Genomic DNA, 26623 nt, shown 5'->3' with positions numbered 1-26623 from the left:
TGCAAAAAAAACACCCACAGGGTGAGAAAACAAGCCCAGGACCACACGGAAGACGGGGAAGGAGGGCATCTTTGGTCTCTCTGGAGCTTCCCTGTCTAGGAGCTGCGCAGGCCTCACTAGGAGCCTTGCCTTGCCATAGATCACTGCCCTTCCCCCCCTCCCCCATGGATACGCGTGAACGTCTTTCTGATTTACCATGCTGGACACTGTCAAAACGAACCACCTCGAGCTACAAAGCTTCCAGGCATGGGATGACCTTCTGGGACCTTCCATGAAATATTTATCAAGGGCCTATGATGTGCGGGGCACTGAGTGAGGCCAAGACCTCACTCTGAGCCACCAGCCTCGCTCCTTTCCCTCTTTGCCCACTAAGCACCAAACCCCAGGCCCCCAGCCCTATCGCCTTTGGCGAAATCACGCCTGAGTGGATGACGCAGAACAAATCATCCCTTTCCTCTGTCTCACAAAGGTCTCACACTCTTTTTTCTTTCTTTTTTCTTTTTTTTGTACAAAAACCCAGGCTTTCTTGTCCCCTCCCTCCCATTCCTAATATAAAAAGTAATTGTTTAATAAATAATAAATGAGCCTGCCCAGGCCCAGAGAGAAAGGAGCCAGGAAGCCTCTATGGAAAGATCCAAGAATCCAGGACCCTGGTATCTCCCGCCGCCCCCTCCCTCCAAGGAGGCTGCCTGCCCTTCCCACCCTGTAAATAAATAAGTATAAATAAGGCACAGGTGTCCCCTTGCCCAGGTCTCCTGGAGGGACTGTGTATCTAACTAGGTGGGGGGAATGGTGGAGGGGGAGCAGTATGCCCTGACTGCCACACTCCCAGTGCTAAAATAAATAAATAAATAAGATCTGGCATCGCAGGGCAGTGGTGGCCTCGGGCCAGGTCACAGCCGGGTCTTCAGCAGCAGCAGGCCACGTACAGCCCAGTCCAGAGTGAGATGCAGCCCTCCAAGGATGGCGTGGGCTGCCCTGATGCTCCCCCATGGCGAGGTGGGGGGACCCAGGGGCACGGGCGGCTGGTCCAGGGGTGCCTGGGGCAAGGCCAAGTGGGATACCTGTTAGGAGGGAAAGAGGTTAGTGAAAGGCAGGGAAGAGGGCTGGGAAGGTGGCTCAGTGGTAGAGTGCTTGCCTTGCATGCCTGAGGCCCTGGGTTCGATTCCCCAGCACCACATAAGCAAAAAGAAAAAAGCTGAAGTAGCACTATGGCTCAAGGGGTAGAGCGCTAGCTTTGAGCTGAAGAGCTGAGGGACAGCACCCAGGCTCAGAGTTCAGGCCCCATGACTGGACCCCCCCCAAAAAAAAAAAAAGCAGGGAAGAGCAAAGGAGTGGGGACAGGGTTCTGGGGGCTGCCAGGCTGCCTAGCTGCAATCTCTCTTCAGGAACTTGGCTTCAGAAATTGAAGCAGAAGCCAGGTGCCAGAGGCTCAGGCCTGTGATCCCAGCTACTCAGCTACTCAGGAGGCTGAGATCTGAATATCGCAGTTCAAAGCCAGCCTGGGCAGGAAAGCCCCTGAGACTCTTTTTTTTTTTTTGGTCGATCGTGGGGCTTGAACTCCAGGCCTGAGCGCTGTCCCTCAGCTCTTCAGCTCAAGGCAAGCACTCTACCATTTGAGCTACAGCGCCACTTCCGGCTTTCTGGTGGTTTATTGGAAATAGGAGTCTCACGGTCTCTCCTGCCCGGGCTGGCTTTGAACCGAGATCCTCAGATCTCAGCCTCCTGAGTAGCTAGGATTACAGGCGTGAGCTACCAGCGCCCGGCTTAAGACTCTTATCTCCATTGAACCACCACCAGAAAACCGGAAGTGGCGCTGTGGCTCAAGTGGTAGAGTGCTCATCTTGAGCTGAAAAGCTGAGGGGCAGCGCCCAGGCCAGAGCCATGACTGACAAAAATAAAAGAAAAAAAAAGAAAAAAAAATCAAAGGGGAGTGTCTGGTGCCAGTGGCTCATGCCAGTAATCCTAGCTACTCAGGAGGCTGACATCTGAGAATCATGGTTCAAAGCCAGCTCCAACATGAGAGTCCACTTAACCACCAAAAAACCACAAGTAGAGCTGTGTCTCAAGTGGTAAAGCACTAGCCTTGAGAGAAGAAAAAAAAAAGCTCAGGGACAGTGCCCAGGATGAGCCTCAGTATTGGCGCACACACACACACACACATACACACATTGAAGCTGCATTCCAAAGGTTTGTCATCTGAAGGCCTGGCTTCTAGGGTCATGTTTTGGGGCTTGGGTGGTTGGGGCTGCAATTGTAGAGCTAGGTGTGTCTAGGTACAATGTCTTGGCCTGTGGGCACAAGTCTAGGGTCAGGCCCAGGATCCCAGGGTTAGGGTCTTAGATGTAGCTAACGTTTCTGGGACCAAGACCAGGGATTCATGGGTTTGGAGCCTGGAACTGGAACTTGAGGTCTGAGGTCTTTGAAGTCAGGTCAGGAATCCAAGTCTGAAGTCTTTGGGTCTCAGGGCCTTGGGTCTGGAATTTTGGAAGTCAGGGTGTTGGGCTCTGCAGGGCTTCTAATCAGACCTCTTGTTTCAGGGTTTATTTCCTTGAAAAGGAGACAGTAGGTCCTAGAGACTTGTTTCTGGGGCTGATGGTTTGAGGCCATCAGGTTCTTGAGACCTAACAGGGTCAGGTCTTGATTCTTGAGGCTGTGGCTGTGAGGTGTGGGGACCTCAGGGCGGGATCTGGGGTCTTGGGACTGCAGGTTGGTGCTGGTTTGTGTCTCAGAGCCTCAGGTTTGTGGGGGGGGGAGGGGTCAGCTGGGGCTTGGGTCATGATCTCAGTAATGAAACTGTCAGTTCAGGGAGGAATCTTGGGGTCTAGGGGCTTGGGGGCTGGGATTCTGGAGACTGTCTCCTTTGATGGTGAGGTCGCAGGGTCTCCGGGAGCATGTGGAGTATCTGGCCAGAATTCTGGGGCTGAGGGGCCTCAGGACCCTGGGTGTGTCAGGCTCACAGCTCAGGTCTGGGGTCTGGCTTCCAGAACTGGACTAGGACCCTGGGTGTGAGAGCTCAACCTCAGGTCCTAGCTGTGGGGGTGTAAAGATTCAGAGCCAGGCCATACCAAGAGCTGCAGTCGCCGCAGGAGCAGGTCCAGCCGTGCCTGCAAGGCACCCAGCTCGGGCTCCAAGGTCCTCAGGGAAGGGCCACCTGCCCGGCGTAGCCACTGCACATGCCGCAGGTAGGACTGCAGGTCCACGCGAAGCCTTGTCAGCACCCCTGGCAACTGAGGCCCACCACCGGGCATTAGGGAGCACCTGGTCTGTTACCTGGCCCTCCCCACACCCTACCCTGTGTGGCCCCAGCCCTCCCTATCTGCTACCTGCAGGGCTCCCAAGGCTCCTGCGCTCATGGCCAAGGTGGGCAAAGAATCCAGACTATGGTCTCCGTCGGCTGGGAACTTGTCTCTCTGGGGAGAAAGAAGCTGTGAGGGGACTCCCTTCCCTCCCCCAGACCCCTCTTCTGGCTCTGCCACCCTGGGTAGAGCTGTCCAGGTGGCTGGTGTACAGATCTCGGAGAGACTCTGCTCTCCACCCTCTGTCGGCCGGCCTCCACCATCTCCTCCGCCTCCCCCCCCCCCCCCCCCCCCCCCCCCCCCCCGTCTCCGGCTCCTACCAGTAGTGCAGCCAGCTGCCGGGTGTCGGCCAGGAGCGAGCGCGTTAGGAGCACCGCGCTGTCCACCTCGGCCCTGGGGTCGGTTGGGGCTCGAGCAGAGCCAGAAGGTGGCCCAGGGCCCACCACTCTGTCTGGCCAGAGGGTCATCACCACCAGGACCAGGCGGCAAACACCTGGGTACAGAAGAATAGAGAGCTCAGGCTGGAACCTGGGTCTGAGGGGAAAGACTGGGGCCCCCGAACCCTGAGGTCAGGAAGGAGACGGGGGTCGGCATCCCCGGGGCTGAGGGAGAGGCTGAATGCCTGCACCCACGGGGCTGAGGGAGGAGGCCGGAGGGTGGGGCGCCGGGCCGGGTCCCCAGCTCGGGAGGGCTGTCTCCCTGCCTCCCTCCCTGCCTCTGGCTGCCCCGCCCGTCGGAGCAGACGCGGCCCCGGGCGGGTAGACGGGCCGGGCGTCTCCCGTCCGCCCCCGGACGCCGGAATCCGGGCCCCGGGGCGGGGCGCGGGGGGGGGGGGAGGCACAGGCCAGAACCTGCCCCCTCCCGGGCCCGAGAGCGCGCGCGCCCGCCCGGGCGGCCCGAAGCCCCGACGCCGGCCCGGGGCGCGGCCCGGGGCGCGGCGCACCTGGGTCGGTGGAGTCGCGGCGCAGGGCCCTGGACGGCCGCCCATCCCCCGCCGCCCCGCCCCCTCGGCCGCCCGGCCAATCAGCGCCCGCGGCGCCCGGCGCACACCCCCGGCCGCGCCCCCCGGCCGCGCCTGCCCGGCCGCCCCGCGCCCAGCCCCGCACGTCGGTCTCCGGCCCGCCGTTCGCATCCCTCCGCTCCGCGCCCCGTGCCAGGGCGCGCTCCTCTCTGGGACGCTGCCTCAGTTTCCCCCCCCGCCCCTGCGGATCACCTGCCGGCACCTGTCCCGCGCCCCGCCCGGCCGGCCCCGGTCCCCGCGGCACTCGCGGTCCCCCGCGTCCCCCGCCGCCCCCCGCGGGCCGGAGCCGGCTCACCGTTCATGTCCCCGCAGGCCGGGGATCCCCCGAGCGGGGCCCGGGGGTCGGGGAGCCCCAAGGTCAGCGGGCTCGGCCTGGGGAGGGCGGCCTGTGGCTGCGCGGCGCCGGGGCGCAGGGCGGCCCGCCCGGGGGTTATATAGGGGGCCGGGACGGCGGGCGGGGGGCCGGCGCGGAGGGCGGCCTGACACATCCTGACTCACCCTCCCTCCTGCCTTTTCCACTGCGCCGCTCCGGCTGCCGGCCGGCCCCGCGCCGCGCCGAGGAGGGCAGGCACGGAGGAAAAGTTGGGAAAGTGGAAAGGGGGGGGGTCGGAGAGGGCGGTGAGGTCATGGCGTCCCCTCCCTCCCTCCGCGCCCCGCCGCCAGGGCGCACGCGGCCGGGGGGCTGGTGGAGGGGCCCAGCCCGGGGAGAGGGGGCCTGGTGGGCCAGGACAGGCGGACGAGCAGAAGGACGGACGGGATGCACTAGACAGACCACCACCATCAGCCCCAAAGGTGGGAGAGCCAGCGATATGACCCCACAGGGAGTGGCCCGGGGAGACCTGGGGACCCCCCCCCGCGCGCCAAGGACGGGGACCAGGACGTGGGACGGGGAACAGGGCAGGAGAGCAGGCTGCTGACAAGCGCGCGGAGCCCACGCAGAGGATGGAGGGGGAAGGCGGCTAGCAGCCGAGGATGCTGAGATGACAGGGACCCAGCGGCGGGCAGGGACGGGGAGAGACGGATACAGGTGGAATCCAGAAGCCAGCGGGCCAGGCTTGGAGGTTCCACTCAGCACGCAGAAGGCCGTGGAGGGAAGTCACCAGAGCCTGATTCAAAACACTTGCCCCAGGCCCAAGGTGGCGGCTTAGGGTTGAGTGCTCGCCTAGCACGTGTAGCCCCAGGTTCGATCCCTCAGTACCACACACAAGTGGCTCAAGTGGTAGAGCGCTAGCCTTGAGCAGTGAAAGAATCTCAAGAACAGAGCCCAGGCCCTAACAAAAAAACAAAACAAAACAAACCTTCCCCAGGTGGGCGTTAGTGGCTCCTGCCTATAATTCCTGGCTACTCAGGAGGCTGAGATCTGCAAAGTCCATGAGACTCATCTCCAGTGAACCACCAGAAAACTAGAAGTGGTGCTGTGGCTCAAAGCCGTAGCATGCTAGCCTTCAGCAAAAAAGCTCAGGACCTGGGCCTGGGAAGGTGGCTCAGTGGTATTCATGAAGCCCTGATTCCTCAGGACCACATACACTGAAAAAGCTGGGGTGGGAGAGGGGGTATGGTGTGCTGTGGCTCAAGTGGTAGTGTGCTAGCCTTGAGCAAAAGCAGCTCAAGGACAGCATCCAGGCCCTGAGTTGGTCCAGGCCCTGAGTTGAAGTCCTGCAACTGAGAAAAAACAAAAAACAAACAACCCATCTGGGCGCCAGTGGCGCATGCCTGTCATTCTAGTTACTCAGGAGGCTGAGATCTGAGGATAGCCATTCAAAGCCAGTCCAGGCAGCAAAGTCCATGAGACTCTTATCTCCAATAAACCACCAGAAAACTGGAAATGGTTTTGTGGCTCAAGTGGTAGAGTGCCCACCTTGAGCTGAAGAGCTGAGGGACAGCGCCCAAGCCCAGAGGTCAAGACCCACAACCAATTAAAAAAAAAACACCAAGGGCTGGGACGGTGGCTCAGTGGTACAGAGCGCTTGCCTTGCACGCATGAGGCCCTGGGTTTGATTCCTCAGCACCACATAAGCAAAAAGAAAAAAGCCAGAAGTAGCGCTGTGGCTCAAGTGGTAGAGTGCTAGCCTTGAGCTGAAGAGCTGAGGGACAGCGGCCAGGTCCAGAGTTCAGGCCCCACGACCGGACCCCAAAAACAAAAACAAAAAAAACACCAAAAAACACCAAAACTAAACAACTCCTTTCTCCTCAAAAAACATCAACCAAAACAAACCAAAAAACAACAACAACAACAAGAAGAAGAGGCTGGGAAGGTGGCTCAGTGGTAGAGCGCTTGCTTTGCATGCATGAGGCCCTGGGTTCGATTCCTTAGCACCACATAAGCAAAAAGAAAAAAGCCAGGAGTGGCGCTGTGGCTCAAGTGGTAGAGCACTAGCCTTGAGCTGAAGAGCTGAGGGACAGCACCCAAGCCCAGAGTTAGGCCCCATGACAGGACCCCCCCTCCAAAATAAAAGACAAAACCAGCATCAACAAAAGCCGAGAGAGGAACAGAGACTGGAGCAAGAGGAGGAGGAATCAGGACATGCCAGGGAGGCAGGATCTGGGCTTGTGACAGGACCTCTCTGTATTGGGTGCCCTCCCACCTCAGTGCTGCAGAGTAGAGCTCCAGGTAACACACAAAGGACCACCGATTTTCTCACAGACACATTTTATTAGTAATCCAGAGACACAGATGTCACCATTGGAGAGGGGGAAAGATGAGGACAGTGATGGGATAGGACAGGGAGACTGGACCCAAAACCAGTGCTGGGATGCTAGACCTGGATGAGGCCCCCACCCAAAGTCAGGGACACAGAAGTGCCCGCACAGGCAGATGCCCACAGAGACACCAAGCCTCATCCCTGGGAGCCTCGCCTCCGGGATGTGGATGGCAGGGAAAGACAGGCAGGCTGAGCCCCGGGTAGCCCGACCTCCCAGGCTTCTGAGCTGACCTGAGCTGAGGGCCCAGCATTCTGAGGTAGCTGGAGGCCTCCCCATTCCCATCCTCTGCTGCTGGGGGCAAGGGAGGGTGACCACTGGGGTCCCCCGGGAGACAGGGTCAGCTAGAGTCACAGGACACAAGTGGAAGAGTGCACGGCAAGCTGAGCAAAGATCGAGTTCAAACCCTAGTGCGGCCAGAAAACAAAACTCCAGAACTGCCCCCAAATAAAACGAGGATGCCTACTGTAAAAGAAGGTGGCTCAGTGATAGAGTGCTCGCCTAGCATGCAGGAAGCTCTAGGTTTGATTCCTCAGTACCACATACACGGAAAAAGCCAGAAGTGGTGTTGTGGCTCAAGTGGTAGAGTGCCAGCCTTGAGCAAAAGCAGCTCAGGGACAGCGCCCAGGCCCAGAGTTCAAGCCCTAGGGAGTGCAGCTCCAGTGCAGGGCCATGAGTTCAAAGTTCATTTCTTCCCCCCCTTGCCTCCCCACCCCCCAAAAAAAATAACCTAGCCAACCAGCCAGGGAGGTGAGGTCAGAGGCCCACCATGGTGGGACATGACCTCATCCACTCAGGTAAGCATTCCTTTCTCCCCCTCCTGGGTCTGCCGTCCCTCTGAGGGCCCCCAGAGGCCTCCCAGCCAGGACTCCCGCTGGGACCCAGGCCTCCAACCGCTGGGTCAGAGGGGCCTGTTTCCGGCTGAGTCAGCGTGGGGGGCCTGAGGCTGCGTCATGAGGGGAGAGCTGACGTCGCTCCCCCAGACCGGTGGTGGGGCCAGCCAAGGTGACTCAGACCACCAGCCCGGGGGATGGACGGCACAGAGGGGACGCCGGCTGGGCTTGTGGCCAGCCTGGGAGCAACACCAGAATGTGGAGTGCTAGCCCCTTCACCCAGCACTCACTCCCTACCTCCACCCTCAGACCCCAGCCTCCTCTCTCAGACCTGGGGGTCCAGGCCCCAGCCCTCTTCCTCTGCCAGACACCAAGGTCTAGACCCTAGTTCTCTTTCCTCAGATGCAGGGGTGCAGACCCCAGCCTCCTTCCTCAGACCCGGGGGTTCCAGACCCTAGCCTCCTCCCTCAGATCCAGGAGTTTCTACTCCAGCTTCCTCTTTCAGACCTTGTTCTTCTTCCCTTAGACTCGGGGGTTCAGGCACAAGACAACCCCCTCCACATCCAGGAGTACAAGCTCTCCACGCATCTGCAAGACCCCCTGTGCTCTGGAGACAGAGGCTGAGCTGCCTGCTGGGGTCATTGCCCCAGGTTTTGGGGTAGGACCTCACTCCCTGGCCTCCAGGGGCCGAGGCTCCCAGGGGGCTTTCCTAGGTGGGATGCGGGCACCTCTGTGGGGGACATGAGCCATAAATGAGGCACAGATCCCATGAGAGGGCAGAGCCAGAGACAGACCACAAAGACCCGGGATGAGAAGCCATGCAGGAAAGGCCGGTGCGAGGGAGGCCAGACGGGGGTTCCGGAAGACACCCTGGGCTGGCCAGGGGGCCCTGGCCACTGTACCAGCCCCTGGTGAGGTGGTGCATGGCTGGGTATGATGTCAGCAGGGCCCAGGCTGTGTGTGTCCGTCTGTCTGTCCCTGGGGGGTCCTGTCTGGCCTTGGGGCCCATGGGCCGCAGAGGCAGCCCAAACCTGTCATTAGCGGTGAGGGCCCAGCCGGTGGCCCCCCCCCAGCCCCACCCTACCCCCTCCCTGATCCCCGAGGAATCCAGGGAATTGGGAAGTGGGTCCAGATGGCGTGGACACAGGAAACGCTCTGCAGCTGCTCAGCCTGGCGCCCTCTGACCCCTGCCCAGCCTCCCGCCAGTCCCCCTGCAACCTGTGTCATCTCTGAGGAGTCGGGGTACTCTCTCTGTGTGCACAGGAGCCTGGGTGTGAGAGGGGTCCCCACCCCAGCCCTCCACCCCCAGAGCCAGGGCTCTAGCGCCAGCCTTCCTCCCACGGGCCTTGGGGTCCAAGGCCAAGGTGAGCAGGGAGTCGTAGCTTCCCTGACCCCATCTGGCTGGCCAGCCCTTCTCGGAAGCCTGGGCCCCCAACACTCATTGGAAGACGCAAACCATTGCAGAACAACTGGAGACTCCCTAGCTCGGCTCCCCTCCTCAGCGGAATGTCTGGGATGGGGCCTCCACCCCTGGGGCCCCCATTGTCCCATCCTCATCTCCTGGTTGCTAGGGGAACTACCTTCCCTAACAATGGGGCTCAGTGAGACCCCACAGGTCCCAGGGGGCCCCTCCCTCTGGTTGCTAAGGGAGAGACTCCCTAGCAACGAGGTCCCCTGAGACTCTTGCCACCGGAGGAGGGCATCCGCAGGCATCCAGTCCTGAGGGAGAGGCTGGGGAGCATCCCAAGCTCTCTTGTCCTGCTAGCTCTGAGGTGATGGGGGAGGGAGTGGGGGCACACCCCAAACCAGGCCCTTTCCCCCCCTGGTCTCCTCTCGTACCCACCCACCTCTCCCACCTGGGTGCTCAGTACGCCACCTCCTAGGCTGGACATGAGCAGGCCAGAGGCGCTTCTCTCAAAGCCCCAAGCTGGGGACCCCCTGGCCATGGAACTCAGAACCCTGGGGTTGGGGTGCTAGGGCGGGGCCTGGCTGTTGCTGGGGTGATGTCCTTCCCGGCCTCTCTCCACAGAGGCCCCATGGGCGGCAGCATGGTGGGCTCTGGGATCCCAGCGTTGGGTCTTCTCCTGCTGGTGCAGGGCTCAGTAGGTGAGGGGGCTGCTACAGACACTTGGGGGGGGGCCTGGGCTTCTAGACAGCACCTGACTCCACCTCTCATATCTCACAGATGCGAATGGAATTCAAGGATTCTTCTATCCATGGAGTGAGCAGGAATTGAAATCCTGGAGTCTCCAGGAAGGGGGAGCCCAGATTAGACTTGGGGTTCTAAGAGGATGAGGAGGCTGGGTCTGGATCCCTGGGCCTGAGGGAGGAGGCTGGGGTCTGGACTCCTGGGTCTGAAGGAGGAGTGAGTCTGTGACTTTAGAGTCTGAGGGAGGAGTGGGTGAGGCCTGGACCCCTGGGTCTGAGGGAGGAGAGGTGAGGCCTGGACCCCTGGGTCTGAGGGAGGAGGCTGGGGTCTGGACTCCTGGGTCTGAAGGAGGAGTGAGTCTGTGACTTCAGAGTCCGAGGGAGGAGGCTGGGCCTGGACCCATGGGTCTGAGGGAGGAGGCTGGGTTCTGGACTCCTGGAACTGAAGGAGTATGTGACTTCAGACTGAGGGAGGAGGCTGGGCCTGGACCCCTGGGTCTGAGGGAGGAGGCTGGCCTAGATTCCTGGTAAGGCAGGGCTCCGCTGGGCTCCACGCGGAGTAGCCCTGGAGCTGGGCATTGGGTGTCTGCAGCCTGCAGGGCCAGGTCTGTAACACAGGCTCTGCTGTGGTGGCCCCCAGGCTGTGAGGGAGATGTGTGGGACAGGGAGAGCTGTGGGGGCCAGGCGGCCATTGAGAACCCCAACCTCTGCCTGCGTCTGCGGTGCTGCTACCGAGATGGCGTCTGCTACCACCAGCGGCCGGACGGTGAGTGGTGGGGTGCTGGGTCTCCTTGGGCTGGGGTGGGCTCGGGAGCCTTCAACCTCCTTCCTCCATGCAGAGAACATGCGCCGGAAGCACATGTGGGCCCTGGGCTGGACATGCGGTGGGCTGCTCTTCCTCATCTGCAGCATCTGTCTGTTCTGGTGAGCGGGCTGGGGGTTGGGGGCCATCAAGGCGGGGCCTGGGCGGCCGCGCAGTGCTGAGCCTGTCCCTCCTCCCCAGGTGGGCCCGGCGGAGGGACATGCTGCACCTACCGAAGTTTCTGAAGGGCAGATGCCGCCTATCACGGCCGGGCTCACTGCTGTCGAAGAAGACATCAGGGGGAGAGCCCACAGAGGCGGGGGATGTCTCTGGTGGGGAAGGGACGGCGGGAGAGAGCACAGAGGGGGGGGAGACAGACTAGCGGGGTCCCCAGGGGGAACCCCTCAATACAGATATGGAGTACAGATGTGTCTCTTTCCATTTTGGGCAGTATGGGAAGCTTGCTTGAACTCAGGCCTTGAGCTTGTCTGGCAGGCTCTTCTGCGTGTGCCATGCTCCTAGCTTTTTGCTTGCTTTTTTTTCCCCGTCAGTGGTGGGGCTTGAACTCTGGGCCTGGGCGCCAGGGAGCCAGGCTGGGCAGAAGGGGCACCCGTGGGAAACGTGCTCCAGCCTCTACCCCCGCCCCAGCCAAGGGCAGCCTTCCTGTGGGGGGACCCCAGCCTGGGTGGGGCTGCGACCTCCTCTCACCCCAAGTGTCCCTGTCCCACACAGCCAAGCAGTGTCTAGGCAAAGCCGTTTATCCAGTAGGGATAGAGGGAGCACAGGCATCTGGGTGGCCGGGGGGGTGGCAGAGCATCTCGGCTGGGTGGGTCCTGACCGGAGAGGTTGTCTGCAGGAGGGAGGGTGGCGTTAGTGGCTGCTCAGGACCTGTCCTGCCCACCCCTGTGCTCTCCAGCAGCAGCGGCAGGAGGCTGAGCCCCTAGCTTTCAATGCACACTCCCCCCTTTCCCCATACCACCCCAAGGGTCAGGGAAAGGCATAGAGACAAAAGATAAGGCCAGGAAGACAGAAAGGAGATACTGCCAGAGCTAGAACATGCCTGTCAAGGAAATGCAACCTTCCTTTATGTATGGATATGCCAGTACCAGGGTCTTGCACTCTTGCTTTTGCTCACCACTTGTGTTTTCAAGCATTTTTCTGACTAGAGATGACATCTAGAGGACTTTTTTTTTGGGGGGGGGGTCTGGTCGTGGGGCCTGAACTCTGGGCCTGGGAGCTGTCCCTCAGCTCTTCAGCTCAAGGCTAGCACTCTACCACTTGAGCCACAGAGCCACTTCCGGCTTTTTTCTTTTTGCTTATGTGGTGCTGAGGAATCAAACCCAGGGCCTCATGCATGCAAGGCAAGCGCTCTACCACTGAGACACCTTTCCAGCCCCCTGGAGGACTTTTCTACTTGAGCTGCCTTCAAACCAGGGTCCTCCAGGTCTCTCTGGAGTAAGTAGGATTTTAGTTGTGAGCCACTGGCACCCAGCAATTTTTCTGTTCCTATACCTACCTGCCTGCATTCTCTTTTTCTTTTTTTAGTGAGTGTCCTGGTCCTTAGGCTTGAAACCAGGTCTGGGTGCTGTCCCTGAGCTTTTTTTTTGCTCACAGCTATGTTTCTGCCATTTGAGCCACAGCTCCAATTCTGGCTTTTTTTTTTTGCTGGTTAAATCTCAGACTTGGAGATGAGTCTCAAACTTTCCTACCCAGGCTGGCTTCAAACTGTGACCCTCAGATCTCAGCTTTCTAAGTAGCTAGGATTACAGGTGTGAGCCACTGACACCCAGTCTTTCTTTTTTCTGGCCACCATATTGTGGTACTGCCAAGCCATGCCCAAAGCCCTTTTGCTCTGGTTGCTTATTATTATTTGTGCAGGTACTTGTGCTTGAATTCAGGGCCTGGGCACTGTCCCTCAAGCTTTTGGTGGTTAATTGGAGATGAGTCTCACAGAATATCTGCCTGAACAGATTTCAAATTGCTATCCTCAGATCTCAGCCTCCTGAGTAGCTAGGATTACAGGCATGCCACTGGCACTTGACTTACTCTGGTTATTTTTTAGAAAGTCTCCCTCTTTTGTCTAGGCCAACCAGCACTGAGATCTATTTATGCTTCTGAACAGGCACATGCTACCATGACCACCCAGCTTTTCTGGTTGAGATTAGGTTTCATGGTTTTTTTTTCCTTTGTCTTGGGCTGGTTTGGAACCACCATATTCTCTACCCTTCACTTTCTGAGTAGCTGGGATTACAAGTGTGAGCCATTGGTTTGTTTCTTAAAGATGGAATGTTGCCATGTAGCCCAGCTAGAACTCCATGCATAGCCCAGGCTGGCCTTGAACTCCGGAGCAGCCTTCTCCCGCCTCCCCAGTGCTGGGATTACAGGCATGTGTCACCACACCCCTTATTTCCTTCTAAGAGGGCTCTGTTCAAGTCAGCTTGGCTAGAGGCCCTTATGAGTGGTGCCAGCAGTGGAGTCCGCCCAGCTGTGGCAGAGGTGCAGACGTGTGGGCAATGTCAAGGATTCTCAAGGCTAATTGCAACTACAGATGGTGGTTTTCTTCATGAGACAGGATTCACTCATGCTTTACCTATACATAGTTGCCATTCCCTTCTTACACCAGTTTATTCATCTGAACCACAGAAGTGGGGTATCATGGGAGTGCCTATTTTCTAAGTTTTCACAAAGAATATGATACATTTAGAATCACCAGGAGCCAGGCACCCACACCTGTTTGTCACCCCAGGGCTCAGGTAGGAAGATCATGCATTTGAGGTCAACCTCATCTGTAAAGTGAGACCATGTCTCAAACCCAACCAGCCAGCCAACCAACCAGATACTATCATTCTTTTTTTTTTTGTCAGTCCAGACTTGAATTCAGGGCCTAGCTGCGCTGTCCCTGTGTTCTTTTGCTCAAGGCTAGTTAGTGCTCTACCACTTTGAGCCACAGCTACACTTCTGGTTTTCTGGTGGCTAACTGGAGTCTCATGGAGGCGCCGGGGATTAGCTTAGTGGAAGAGCACTTGTCTGGCACGTATAAGACCCTGTTGGGTTCTTAGCTCTTGGGGAGGGGCGGGAGGTTGGGTGCCAGTGACTCACTCCTGTAATCTCCTAAACTAGGGAGACTGAGATCTGAGGATCGCCGTTTGAAGCAAGCCCTGGCAGAAAAGTGATGCTCAAGTGGTAGAGCACTAGTCTTGAGCACAAAAAGGTTCAGGGACAGTGCCCAGGCTCCGAATTCAAGCCCCAGGGCCAGGAAAAAAAATTTATCATGGGCAGGTTGGCTTTTAACTATGATCCGCACTCATCCTCCTGAGTAGCTAGGATTTCAGGTGCAAGCCACCAGTGCCTGGCTACACTATTTTTAAATTTTTTGTCGGTTGTGGGGCTTGAACTCTGGGCTTGGGTGCTGTCCTTGAGCTCTTCAGCTCAAGGCTAGTGCTCTACCACTTGAGCCACAGTGCCATTTCTGGTTTTCTGGTGATTTATTGGAGATAAAAAGCCTGCCCAAGCTGGCTTTGAACCATGATCCTTAGATCTCAGCCTCCTGAGTAGCTAGGATTACAAGTGTGAGCCACTGGCACCTGGCTTACACTATCATTCCTGATGCTTAGGATCAAAGTTAATTAGCCATTACAGGAAAAATGTCAGGGTTTAATTCTTTTTTATTTTTTTTTGTGTCAGTCATCGGGCCTGAACTCTGGGCCTGGGCGCTGTCCCTCAGCTCTTCTGCTCAAGGTTAGCTCTCTATCACTTGGGCCACAGTGCCACTTCCAGCTTTTTCTGCTGTGTGTGGTGCTGAGGAATCAAACCCAGGGCATCACACATGTGAGGCAAGCACTCTACTACTGAGGCACCTTCCCAGCCCCAGGGTGTAGTTCTTTTATAGACCTCTCATGGAAAATGGACTCAGACACTGACCTACCCAAGTGTTCAACTATGTTCTTATTCCAAACAACCAAGTCAACCAGCCATTCACCCACCTACACCTATATAACCATACACCCACTTTGCCCTTTAAACAACCCACCCACCCACCCGGCATCCAGTCATAGCTATCCACCAACCACCTTATCCACTCACCATCCTACCCATGAATCCACCAACTTACTCCTTGGCCTCTCTACCCACCCCCCTTCTACCAAGTCATCCACCCTTCATCCTACTTTCCCCATCTACTTCCTGATCTTCCCACTGCCAACCTTTTCGAACTTTATGTTGGGCCGTATTAGGAACAGAGGGGGGCAGAGGCCCAGGTTTCCTACCCAAAATCTCCCTGCCCAGTGGAGGCGGCCCCACAGACAGAGTCTCCCAGGCAGCAACAGAGGAAGTTGGTATGAAGACTGGAGGGGAGAAAGGCAGAGAGGCGGGAAGTTTTGTGGGTGAGGGCCATCAGGCTGGACACTCAGGTACACACTAGGATGCAAGCCGAGGCCCTCTTCCCCCCCACTCCCCCCCTTAGGGCATGGCCGGGCGTGTTAGGACTGAGGGGGTGTCACAAAACAGTTGAAGGCGAGAAAAGGCCAAAACGTGGTCTTGGGGTTCGCACAGGCCCGCCGAGGGGAGCGCACCCCCGACCGGGCACGGCCCGCACACCGACTTCCGGGGCTCGGAGGATTTCATCAGTGCGCGCGGCACCTCGGGGTGCAGGGGGCGCCGCCCCCGCCCCTCCCCGCCCCTCCCCCGCCCTCCCGGCCGCCCTCACCTGCGGCTCACTCGCTGCCCGCGACCGCCGCTCCGGGCCCAGCCTCGAGCGTGGCGAGCTGCAGGCGCACGCGCCGGGCGGCGGGCGGCGGGGACGCGCGGGCGGCGCGGCGCGCTCCGAGGGGGCCGGGCGCGGCGCGGGGCCCAGCGGCGGGCGCCGTCCAGCGGCGGGACAGTTTGCGCGCCAGGCGGGCGAGCGCCGAGGGCCGCAGGCCGTAGTCGCGCTCGAGCTCCTGGCGCGAGATCTCGATGTTGCCGGTGTACCAGAAGATCCAGCCGAGCAGGCTCATGAACACCAGCAGCGCGCCCGAGTAGATGAGCAGGTCACCGAAGTCGCGGCCGCGCACCTGCAGCTGCGCGAACACGCCGGTGAGCAGAGCCGCCATGCCCGCCACGTCCAGCGCCACGGCCAGCAGCAGCGCCGCACGGCAGCGGCCTAGGCCGGCCGCGTGGCCCGGCGGCGCGGGGGGCGCGGGCGCGGCTCCAGCCGGGGACGCCTGCGGGGCGCAGGACGCCGTCGCCGCCGCCGCCGCCATGGCCCAGTCCTGGCCCCTTGGCTGCCGCAAAGAGCGTCCCGGGGTGCGGCCGCCCAGGGCGGGGCCGGGGACGCGGCCAGGTGTGCCCAGTGCCCGCCTGGTCACCTGAGTCGCCGCACGCAGCCCCGCCCGGGGGCCGGCGCGGCCCGGAGCTGCCCACGGTCAGTGCCCACGCCCCGCGGCCTCCCGTGCTCCGGGACCAAGTGCGCCCCGAAAGTGGTCAGGCAAGGCCCCGCGGGAAAGCCGGCCCGGCCCGCGCACGAGCTGAGTTCCTTCGAGACTCTCGAGCGTTTTCTGGGGTCTTCGGGCGTCGTGGCGCGAAGATGAATCCGCCGTGGACAGCGTGAAACTACCGTGGCGGGGCGGGCCCGGGGGTCACACGTGTACCTACGCCTAGGGCGCAGACGCGGGCAAAGCCTGGCCCTGGTCCTGCCTGCAGGGAGTCAGTCCTCGGGCGTAATCCTGACACGGAACGCATCCATCAGCCGAGGTGGCGGTGTCCGGGCGCGGGCCGAAGGTCCGCACGGGCCTGCGGCACCTTCGGGACGGGCCCGGCGGGATGATAAGCTCCGGGGGCCCCTGGAGGGGGCAGCCAAGCTGCTGGGGGCGGGGACGGGGCGCAGTGAGGCTCGGACCACTGCGGGCAACTAGCAGGAGACCGGGACGGCCACGTCCAGAGTCCGTCCCTCCTGTCCGCTCCGTCCAGTTGCTCCAAAGTTGGGGGGGAAAGTTCAACACGGCTGGGAAGGGCCCGCCGCCCGGATCCCGCGGGGATCGGCCGAACGCGGCCGACCGGAAGGCCGAGTATTTCCGACCAGGCCCGAGCCACGCCGAGGCGGCGCCTGCGGACCGTTCCGGAAATAGCCGAGCGAGGCCCCCGCGCCTTCGGGAGGGAGCAGCCGAGGGCTCCCGCCGGGTGCCACGGGCGCCCGAAGACCTCCGAACCGCTCTCCCGAGGGCTCCCGACGACGCGGCGGGGATGGCCGGACGCCACCGAGCCGCTTCGGGGGCCGGACGCAGCAAGGGAGGAAGGGCGGGCCGGCGGCGGTGGGCGCTCGCCCACAGCGGAAACGGAAATGCGTGGCGGCGTTAAATTGTTGTCCCGCCTCCGGCCTACCTCTTTTGGTCTCCGGCTGCCGCAACGCGAGGAGGTGAGCGCGTGCGCTCCGCCTGCCCGACGCCCCTCTCCCCTCTGCCCTCGCCCCTCGCCCAGCTTTGCCCCCAGCACCCCCTCCGCCTTGACGGCGAAGCTCCCGGCCCTGTCCCTCTGGTTTCGCGCGGTCCCGAGGCCCTCGTTCGCTGGTAGCCGCCGTAGGTCGCGTTGCCGGGGCTCGGGCCGCGGCCTGCTCTCGGGTACCTCCCCCCATTGCAGTTGCTCGGGGGCTCTGGCGCCAACCGCCCCGCTCCCAGCGCCGGCCTCTCTCGGCGCGCTCCCACGTGCTTCGTGTCTCCGCAGCCGCCGCCATGTCCGCGCACCTGCAGTGGATGGTCGTGAGGAACTGCTCCAGCTTCCTCATCAAGAGGAACAAGCAGACCTACAGCACCGTGAGTAGGGCCTGGACGCCGCAGCCCTGCGGGGAGAGGGGCCTGCGGTCACAGGAAGGGACCCACGCGTGTGTCCCCTCGGCTCAGGTTAGTGCCTTGTCCACAGGAGCCCAACAACCTGAAGGCCCGCAACTCCTTCCGGTACAACGGGCTGATCCACCGCAAGACTGTGGGCGTGGAGCCTGCCGCTGACGGCAAAGGGGTCGTGGTGGTCATGAAGCGGAGATCTGGTGAGCCTCCCCGGACACGGGGCGGGGCGCTGGGACAGGGTAGTTGTGGGACCGGGGAGTGCATCTACCGTCCATTTTTAGCTTCTCGGGTCAGGAGTTGGGCCTGGGAAACGCATTCTTCTCACCGTCTGCCTGGCAGCGGGATCTGCGCACCGTGAGTGGGAAACTAGGAGAGCCTGAGCATCCCCGGGTGGCTTTGAGGGTGCAAACGAAGCCGTGGACGGTCTAGTGCAGCGTGCAGGTGAGGTACCTTCTAGCTCACAAAGAGGCAAACAGTTGAGCTCTCCTAACCTTGTGAAGATGATGGGCTAGGCCTAGCCCAAGGTGGCACTATCCCTACTCTTGGTTGCCAGGGGCCTATGTGTATATCACACACACACACACTCACTCATACTTCTCCCTTAACTACTCTGGAAAACTGTGCCTGTTGGGCCTTCGTGCATTTTTTTTTTTTTAACTGGAATGACTTTTCCCCAGGCTGATGGAGACTGGCTTCTACTCCCACGCAGAGCCCAGCATCCTATTCATGGATGGCATCACTCAGGCCTTGACCCTAGTGACTTGCAGCCCTCCTATCTTGGGAGATTATCTTCCCTCTTCAGGAACAAACAGTCCAGGGAGCAGTGGAGCTGGCATCTTGCTCTGAGGACCCTGTTTTGGGTCCTGACAGACTCAGATTGATGGGTCTGTGGTAGCCATCCCTAGGCCAAGAGTGGGTTTGGTCATAGGCTGCCTGTTGACTTCTCAGGGAAGCATTCCAGAAGCTTATAGTGCTAGCTAGGGCTCTTTCCCAACAGTATGTTGCCCAGGATTGGGAGCTGGGAGGTGTTAAGTTGCTCTTTAATGGTTCCAGCTGACTTCTCTGCCCTAGGGCTGATGCACATCTATTTCCCAGACCAGTCAACACAAGGTCTTACACTGGGCATTTTGCACCTGGGTACTACCTCTAATTCTTATTTGGAGCCGGGCGCTGGTGGCTTACGCCTGTAATCCTAGCTACTCAGGAGGCTGAGATCTGAGGATCGCGGTTCAAAGCCAGCCCGGGCAGGAGAGACCGTGAGACTCCTATCTCCAATAAACCACCAGAAAACCAGAAGTGGCGCTGTAGCTCAAGTGGTAGAGCGCTCGCCTTGAGCTGAAGAGCTGAGGGACAGCGCCCAGGCCCAGAGTTCAAGCCCCACGGCCGACCAAAAAATAAATAAAAATAATTCTTATTTGGGATTCTAGTCAGGGTAGCTTGGTCCTGAAACACTTTAGTTTTGGGCCATCTTGCTAAGATTAAAACAAAGGTTACACAGTTGTCACCTTGGAGGGTTAATGAGCTAGTGAGGACAGGGTGTGTGTGTCTGGGAGGCCTGTAGGGGTCTACTGAATGGATGGGTGGGACCAGAGTCCAGGCTGCTGACCCTCTGCCTGTCCAGGGTCAGAGCTAATGGAGGATGCTCAGGTTTCTGGGGTGAGAATGTTGTTTCAGCCTGGGAGGTGAGTCATGTGTGGACTCCCTGCACTAGGTCAGCGGAAGCCAGCCACATCCTACGTGCGGACCACCATCAACAAGAACGCACGGGCCACCCTCAGCAGCATCAGGCACATGATCCGCAAGAACAAGTACCGCCCCGATCTGCGCATGGTGAGTGGGGGACTCTGGAGTCTCCAGGTCGGGAGACCGCAGTGCCCGGCTCCTGGACCTAACACCTGCAGCCTAGGTGGGGCTAGTCAGTATTGAGGAGTACTCTTCTCAGTGGTGGACCTGGGCCCAGGAGGCCCTGCCTCTGGACCTCACCCAGGCCTGGGAAGTAGCTGTACAGATTTTGAACACCTTCACCTGTCCCTTCCCTCCCCTCAGGCTGCCATCCGCAGAGCTAGCGCCATCCTGCGCAGCCAGAAGCCTGTGGTGGTGAAGAGGAAGCGGACCCGCCCCACCAAGAGCTCCTGAGCCTCCCCCCCACCCCCCAAAAAAAGAAAAAGCAATAAAGAATTGTCACCTTTCTCTACCACCATCACTGGGCCTCCTTTTTGTGCGCCTTCAGCTCTGGCCCTGTGTTGCTCAATTTCAGTGGGCCATTTGTTCACTGAAGGGGACTTCAGAACTACACATACAAGAAGGGGGTGCAGGGCTGGGAAGGTGGCTCAGTGGTAGAATGCTTGCCTTGCATGCATGAGGCCCTGGGTTTGATTCCTCAGCACCACATAAACAGAGAAAACCAGATGTAGCGCTGTGGCTCAAGCGGTAGAGAGCTTGCCTTGAGCTGAAGGACAGCGCCCAGGCCTAGTTCAGGTCGACGGGCAAAAAAAAAACGGGGGAGGGGTGCAGACGCGACATAATTTTTCCAGAAAAGGCTTGCTGACCTGATGTGGACCATTTTGTCTGGCTTGGGGTGGGGGCAAGTGTCTTCAGAGGCTTTGGTCTAGAAGAGTGCTGACTAGTCTGCTGCTTGGGATGAGGCTGATTCCACTGGCCACCTAAGAGGTTGGTGCATCCCAGGGTTCCACTTACTTGAGTCTGGCTCAAACATGGATTAGAGCCCCATTCTCTCAACTTTGGGTTTCACCCCACTTGTCACTGGCCTGGTTTTAAGCAGGTGAGCTGGCAAGTATAGGCACACTGCCCCTTAGTCGCATTCCCAAGCCAGTGAAAACAGGCTTTTCTTTTGGTCTAATTGTGAAATTGCGTATCACACATTCCAGGCCATTTCAGTATCGTTAAATTACTCCCCAATGTACTTGCTCAGGCATACCAATCAGATGTGCAGTCTTCATGCTACAGCATCTCAGTGTTGCACTGGCATCTGTGTGGGGGTGCAGTTCACTAAGACTTTGGGAGAGCTAGGTGTGGAGCACCTGCCTGCCTTCATCTCACTTCTGCAAAGTGTGCTCCCCCTACTGCACACAACTGGAACACCCATTGGTTTGCCTGCTTCTCTTGCCATTGCTGACTTAGGTCAGAAGCCCTGGGTTTGCAGGAAGTACTAAAAGAGGTCATGACCCTACCCCAGTGTGTCCTGACAGGACATGCAGAGGGGCAGCTTATAAGAAATAAGATGAGGGGCTGGGAAGGTGGCTCAGTGGTAGAGCGCTTGCCTTGCATACCTGAGGCCTGGGTTCAATTCCGCAGCACACATAAGCAACAAGAAAAAAGCTGGAAGTGGCGCTGTAGCTCAAGTGGTGGAGTGCTAGCCTTGAGCTGAGGGACAACGCCCAGGCCCAGAGTTCAGGACCCACGACCGGGTCCCCCCTCCCCTCCCCCCCAAAAAAAGAATTAGGAAACGGCCGCAGGGACATGGACATCAGACACTTCAGTTTGTTTGAATCTAACATGGAGTAACACTGATGGGTGTTGAAAAGCCGTGGAATTTGTGACAAACACATGGTATGGGTTGTGCCTTCCCCCAACAAAACGGTCAAAGTAGTATGGCTTGGCCTTTGGGAGCACCCACACTGTCCAGTAACTCCCTGTCCACTGTCTGCCACTGAAGTCCAGTCCGGATAAGATGCCAGTCCAGGACTAGGCACAGCTGCTTCAAGGTGGTGAGCATAGAAAGGGGAGGGGAGAAGGGGACAGGAGCAGGTTCTAGAAGGCTGTGACTCCACACAGGACATGTGGTCTAGGAGCAGAGCAGGGAGGCCAGCCACTCTGAGCCATAAAGTGGGCATAGAAATTGCTTTTCCAACTTTATTTAGAAAAACAAATCCAGGTCCCAGTGCCCTCCCAACCCTCCCCCAGCCCAGCCATAATTTAAATAACTTAGAGACAGAGTGGGAGAGAAGGAACAGATGGGGAAGAGTTGGATCAGGGGTGGGAAGAGCCCACTACAGCCTCCTTAGTGCCCGCTTCTTGTCCGTCTTTTTCTTGGCGGCCAGCTTCTTGTCTCTCTCGCCTGCATGCTTCTTAGCCATGGGCCCCTCAGCCCCTCCAAGGGCCCCAGGGACCATGGTGTCAGTGGAAGAGGCTGCAGAGGCACTGGCCAGGGCCCGGTTAGCATCAGGCCTCCCACTGCTGTGCCCACCTGCACCACCATGGATTTCTGTGAGCAAACGGGCCCGGGCAGCATACTCCTCGTAGTTTTCCAAAAGCAGGCGGCCAGCCTCCTCATTGAGTGCAGACTCGGGGTTAGGGTGGATCAGCAGGCACTTGATGGTCTGTGGGAAAGTCAGGGGAACGCAGAGCTCTGCAGTGGGCCAGCCTTGTGGCCTCTAGACTGACTGCCCCTAACCCAGCTAATTCCCTGGCTGAGCAGAGCTCTGACAGTCCCAGCACCAGTGGGAGCAGGAAGACAGCTGACAAGTGCAGCCTCCCCCGACCCTCCAAAAAATGGAACAGGAAGGAGGTATGTATGATTTGGGGCCTGCTTACTGTAGAGCTCATCCTTTCTCAGTGCCCTGAAGGAAACCTCAACTCCCTGTCTTCCCTACCATCTGCCCTAGGGGCTCATTAGAAATTGAGTTACAAAAATTTTAAGCTTGTGGGAGGAGTGGGAAGGCAGCAGGTAGCCTATGTGCTGTAAGTGGCCTTTAGAAACTGTGGAGTGCTGGCCTAGACCATACTCTCTGCCTCAGGAATGCTGGGCCCTGTGGGGGCATCATGTGCACAGTATATGACACTGGGCAGAGCCACTGGCCACACCCACTAGATGCCTGCATTGACAACCCAAAATGTCTCCTGACAATGCAAAATGTCCCTGGGGAGCAAAACCACCCTTGAGAAACACTAGTTAGGGGAGAAGAATCAAGACATCAACCTTGTTACTGCCAAGAATAAGAAGTAAATTCTGTACTTCACAGCAATGAAATTAATGGCATGCAAATTATCACAGCTTATAAAAAGAAAAACTGTCTAGCCAGGCATCAGTGGCTTACACCTGTAAGTCTGGCCACTCGAGACAGATCTAAGGATTGCTGGACAACAAAAGTTCCTGAGATTCTGCCTCCATTAACTACCAGAAAACCAGAAAAGTGCACTGCGGCTCAAAGTGGTAAAATGCAAAAAGCTCAGGGACTGTATAGGCACCAAGTTCAAGCTCCACGACCAACAAACAAAAAGCCTATAACTAGACAGTGCTGTCTGTCCACCTGCCTGCCAGACTGTCCTACTGTTCAAACCTGCTGGCAAATGGCAAAGTTGTGTCTTGACCCTGCACAGCAGTAGTCAGTCCCTGGCACTAACTCTTCTGGCATTTTCCAGGAAAGTTGGGAACCCGTGTGAATACCCACCCATTAAAGTATTGAGAGCGAAACTCAGATTTACCAGATTAAGAAGCACTCTACCACTTGTAGATTGGGTTTTAAGAGAACAAAACTCTGGCTTATTCATTTCTGGGACCCTCAGAGGAAGAGAAGGGAAGCTCGGGGTAGAACTCACCAGCAGCACGTGTCGGATGCCCAGCTCAGCAGTCCAGTCCCTCTTGAGCACATTGACACAGATTTCACCATTGGCACCCACATTTGGGTGGAAGATCTTAGTCAGGAAGTAGCCCTTAGGTGGGGAGGCAGGAAAATCCTTCCCCAGTAGGAGCTTCATGCGGAACAGACCTCCAGCGTATGGGGTCCCCTCTGTAGTAGAGGAAAGACTAAGGAAGAATCCAGAATCCCATAGGGCTCGAAGCCCTCAACAGTCTGGCTACAAAATAGGTGTCTGTACTGTGCTGGGGGATTCTTGAGGGCCAAAGGCCACACCACTTCCTCACACCTCAGAGATAGGCACTGACCTACAGCCCCACCTGTCCTTTACCATGAGATGCCATTTTCTACTCAGACACTGCCCAGGCACACGTCATTTCCAGGAAGTAGGAGTCTAAGTGCCCCTTTATCTCTTGGACAAATGGTTACACGGTCCTGCTGACCTAAGTCCTTCAGCACTTTATCCACCAGTAAACAGCTCTAATTTTCCAATTTGCTTGGACAATAAGATGTGGGAACCTGGCAGTCACACTCATCACAGTTCCCAAACCTGGCCCATCAGCAGCCTGGTCAGCTGCCCTCCAGGCCCTCTTTTAATCTGACCCCACGTCTAAGTATGGCTTCTCCACTAGTCTGCAGCTGCTCCACCAGGTCAACTGAAACTGCAGAGAACCAACTGCCAAGTCCCTAGTTTTGTCTCCACATCAACTTCTTTCCAAGTTCCTTAGAGGCCTAGAAGCTTAGAAGATCTCCCTCATCACTCTAGTAGCTACTTCTATTCTTGCAAAGCACCCAGGCCCATCTGCCTATCTTGGGCTTTCTGGGGAGCTTTGCCTTCCCATCTTCTGGGTCTTAAGTGCCTCAAACATCAGTGCAGCAAGAGGTGAATCCCTGTACCTGTCACTTAAACACCCCACACCACACCTTCCTCCACCCACTAGTCAGCTCCTTAGCTGACTAGAAAGTCAGGTGGCAAGTAGTTTGTATTAAGCCACATTCTTGGTTGTGCTACAAAATACAATCACGTATAATCCTCAGTGGCTCCCCTACAATGCTGCCTAGTGCCCTGCAATGTCCCAGAGCCCCTGAGGGGACACACAGAAAGGATTCTCAGATCTCCCGATGGTCCCACCCTCCAGGACTTCGCTGAGGCGATTTCCAACGGCCTGGGCTCTCCTCCCACTCCTACTTAATTACTCCACATCTCCAGGTCCAGAAGCCACACCTGGCAGCCTCACTCCAGCTCAGGGAAGATTCCCGGTAGCAGTCTCAGTGACCAGAAACATCTCAAAAGTTATGGGGAAAGGCCACGTGAATACATTTTAAGTGCACAGCCATGCACAATACGAAGTGAGAGAGCGCAGTGCCTGGGCTCCCGAGATGGGGCCAGGGCTGCGAGGGGGGGCCTCTAAGGCCTCTTGTTGGTCCCACAGCACCATGGCGAAGGCCCGCCCCTTTCACGCCACACTCACCAGGGCCCTCGATGGTGACCTGCAGGTCAGTGAGGTCCTCCTCGTTGGGAAAGACCTTGATGCCATCCGGCGGATCTGCGGTCAGGGTGGTCACCTCCTTGTACACCAGGCGGATGATGTGGGGAGGCAGGTTCTCGACATTGGAGTTCTGGGCACGGGTAGGAGGGAAGTGAGCGGCGGGCTGGCGGCCGCGGCTCCGCCCCGGGCCTGGTCCTGGCTGTCAAGCACTCCGGGCCCCCGCGGCCGGGGGCCTCCGGGCGGGCCTCCGAGGGGGCTTCCGGAGGAGGCCCAATCAGCTCCCCAGTCCTCCCACACAGCCCGCGGCCCTTCGTGGGCCCCCAATGCTTCTTGGTAGGCCCGAGGCCTAGCCCGTCCCCGTTTCCCGCCTACCCGGGCAGAAACCATCCTCAAAACCTCGGCTCAGGGCGACAAATGGCGACGGGGCGTATAGCGCCCGGTAACGCCCACGGGCGGGCCGAACGCCGCGGGCCTCCCAGGCCCGGTCCCCCGCGGGGAGGCCCTGGGCCCCGCCAGGCCTCCGACCGCGGCCGGCCCCGCCAGCCCCTCCGGGGACGGCGCCGCCTCTTCCAGGGACCCCCGGCCGCCCCTCCGCGTCCGGCCCCCCGCGCTCACCATGACTGCGGCCGGCCGGGGGCGGCTCCCCCCGGCCCCCTTTCTGAGCTCTCCGGGCGGCCGCTTAGGGCAGGGACGGGGAGGAGCCCAACCGCGGCCGCTGCGGCCCACACGGACCCGCTCGGGTTCCCTCAGCCTCCGACGCCCGCCCGCCCGCCGCGTACCGCACCGCGACACGACTCCGCCCACCCCGTGCCCGGCCGCTCTTAACCGGACGCGCGCACAGCGCCGACTTTTTATAAACACCTCAAGCCCCGCCCCCCCCCCCGGGGCGCCCAGTTCCGCGAGACGTCAGCGCGCATGCGCCTTGGCGTTTCAGCGTTGTAACCCCTGCGCCTGGGGTGCGGGTGGGAGCGAGAGGCCCAGGTGGGGGCTGCGGGGCGGGCTGGCCAGGGAGGGCGCGCGACGTCCGGAGAGGGGGCCGGACGGGGGACTGGGGAGCGTGGGAGCAGGGGGCCGGGGATGGGGACGGAGGGAACCGGCTGGGGACGCCGCTGATTGGGCCGTTTGAATGAAACGCCGCCACGGCCCGGCCCGCACGCTCCCTGACGCCGAGGCAGCGCACTCGACTAACGGTCGCCGGGGACCGGACGGGGCGGGGTGGGGTAGGCGGGGCCGGGGGGGGGGGTTTAAACACCTGATGGAAGGGTCGTGGCCCAATAGGGACAGAGCCCCGCCGTTTCTCATAGACCAGTCTTTGCCGGGGAAAGCGACCCGAGAGGCGGGCAGGGATGCAGACTGGCCAATGGGGACCTCGCTCGGCGCGGCTGCCGTTAACCTGCGGGCGTGCGTGTCGGTGGCGTGAACTGTCGCTCCCGGAGCCCCGCCCCGAGGCGCGGGTGGCTGCCGGAGGTCCGTCTGTGTTTTTCTGGGAGGCGCCATTTTGTGCTGTGACCTCGGTCCTTGAGAAGGGCCTGGGCCACCCGGCCCTCCTGCGGTGTGTCACCTCGGACCTCGGCCAGGCCTGGGGTCCCCTCGGGGGTAGACGGGCCCCGGGATCCCCGGGATGGATGGCGAGGGAAGGTCGCCAAGGCCGGAGGCTTGGGAGGGCGTGTGCTCATCGCCTCTGACCAGCTGCGTCCTTCCTCTGTGGAGAAGGACGCGGTGGCCCGGAAAGAAGGCCCATCTTTAGTTAACAAACAACAAGGGCTGGGAAGGTGGCTCAGTGGTAGAGCGCTTGCCTTCCATGCGTGGGGCCCTGGGTTCGATTCCTCAGCACCACATCAGCAGAAAAGGCCGGAAGTGGCGCTGTGGCTCAAGGGGCGGAGCGCTAGCCTTGAGCTGAAGAGCTGAGGGTCAGCGC

The 26623-nt window shown here is 59.3% G+C and overlaps 5 protein-coding genes across 5 annotated transcripts; 2 read left to right on the top strand and 3 right to left on the bottom strand.

The window, feature by feature from the left end:
* Positions 1–893: 893 nt before the first annotated feature.
* Positions 894–4808, bottom strand: Il11 (interleukin 11). Its single transcript, XM_042683206.1, has 5 exons — positions 4616–4808; positions 3620–3792; positions 3327–3413; positions 3069–3230; positions 894–1064 (listed from the first exon to the last, which is right to left on the bottom strand). The coding sequence occupies exons 1-5, from the start codon at positions 4806–4808 to the stop codon at positions 894–896; spliced, it is 786 nt and encodes a 261-aa protein (XP_042539140.1).
* Positions 4809–9705: 4897 nt separating this feature from the next.
* Tmem190 (transmembrane protein 190) lies at positions 9706–11185 on the top strand. Its single transcript, XM_042683205.1, has 5 exons — positions 9706–9959; positions 10039–10074; positions 10642–10767; positions 10841–10925; positions 11005–11185. Exons 1-5 carry the CDS (start codon positions 9857–9859, stop codon positions 11183–11185), a joined length of 531 nt encoding a protein of 176 aa, XP_042539139.1. The 5' UTR covers positions 9706–9856.
* Positions 11186–11573: 388 nt separating this feature from the next.
* On the bottom strand, positions 11574–17028 carry Tmem238 (transmembrane protein 238). Its single transcript, XM_042683224.1, has 2 exons — positions 15509–17028; positions 11574–11653 (listed from the first exon to the last, which is right to left on the bottom strand). Exon 1 carries the CDS (start codon positions 16041–16043, stop codon positions 15516–15518), a length of 528 nt encoding a protein of 175 aa, XP_042539158.1. The 5' UTR covers positions 16044–17028; the 3' UTR covers positions 11574–11653; positions 15509–15515.
* Positions 17029–17108: 80 nt separating this feature from the next.
* Rpl28 (ribosomal protein L28) lies at positions 17109–19815 on the top strand. The gene is made up of 5 exons (XM_042683225.1): positions 17109–17194; positions 17500–17588; positions 17695–17818; positions 19330–19448; positions 19665–19815. Exons 2-5 carry the CDS (start codon positions 17508–17510, stop codon positions 19752–19754), a joined length of 414 nt encoding a protein of 137 aa, XP_042539159.1. The 5' UTR covers positions 17109–17194; positions 17500–17507; the 3' UTR covers positions 19755–19815.
* A 1658-nt stretch (positions 19816–21473) lies between these two features.
* On the bottom strand, positions 21474–25515 carry Ube2s (ubiquitin conjugating enzyme E2 S). Its single transcript, XM_042683219.1, has 4 exons — positions 25321–25515; positions 24688–24835; positions 23178–23368; positions 21474–21958 (listed from the first exon to the last, which is right to left on the bottom strand). The coding sequence occupies exons 1-4, from the start codon at positions 25321–25323 to the stop codon at positions 21629–21631; spliced, it is 672 nt and encodes a 223-aa protein (XP_042539153.1). The 5' UTR covers positions 25324–25515; the 3' UTR covers positions 21474–21628.
* Positions 25516–26623: the final 1108 nt, after the last annotated feature.

This window comes from Dipodomys spectabilis, unplaced genomic scaffold (assembly GCF_019054845.1).
Source record: "Dipodomys spectabilis isolate Male_0828 unplaced genomic scaffold, ASM1905484v1 ptg000080l, whole genome shotgun sequence".
Classification (NCBI taxonomy): Eukaryota; Metazoa; Chordata; class Mammalia; order Rodentia; family Heteromyidae; genus Dipodomys; species Dipodomys spectabilis.
The sequence above is the reverse complement of the archived record's forward strand: the minus strand, read 5'-3'. Positions and strand labels throughout refer to the sequence as shown.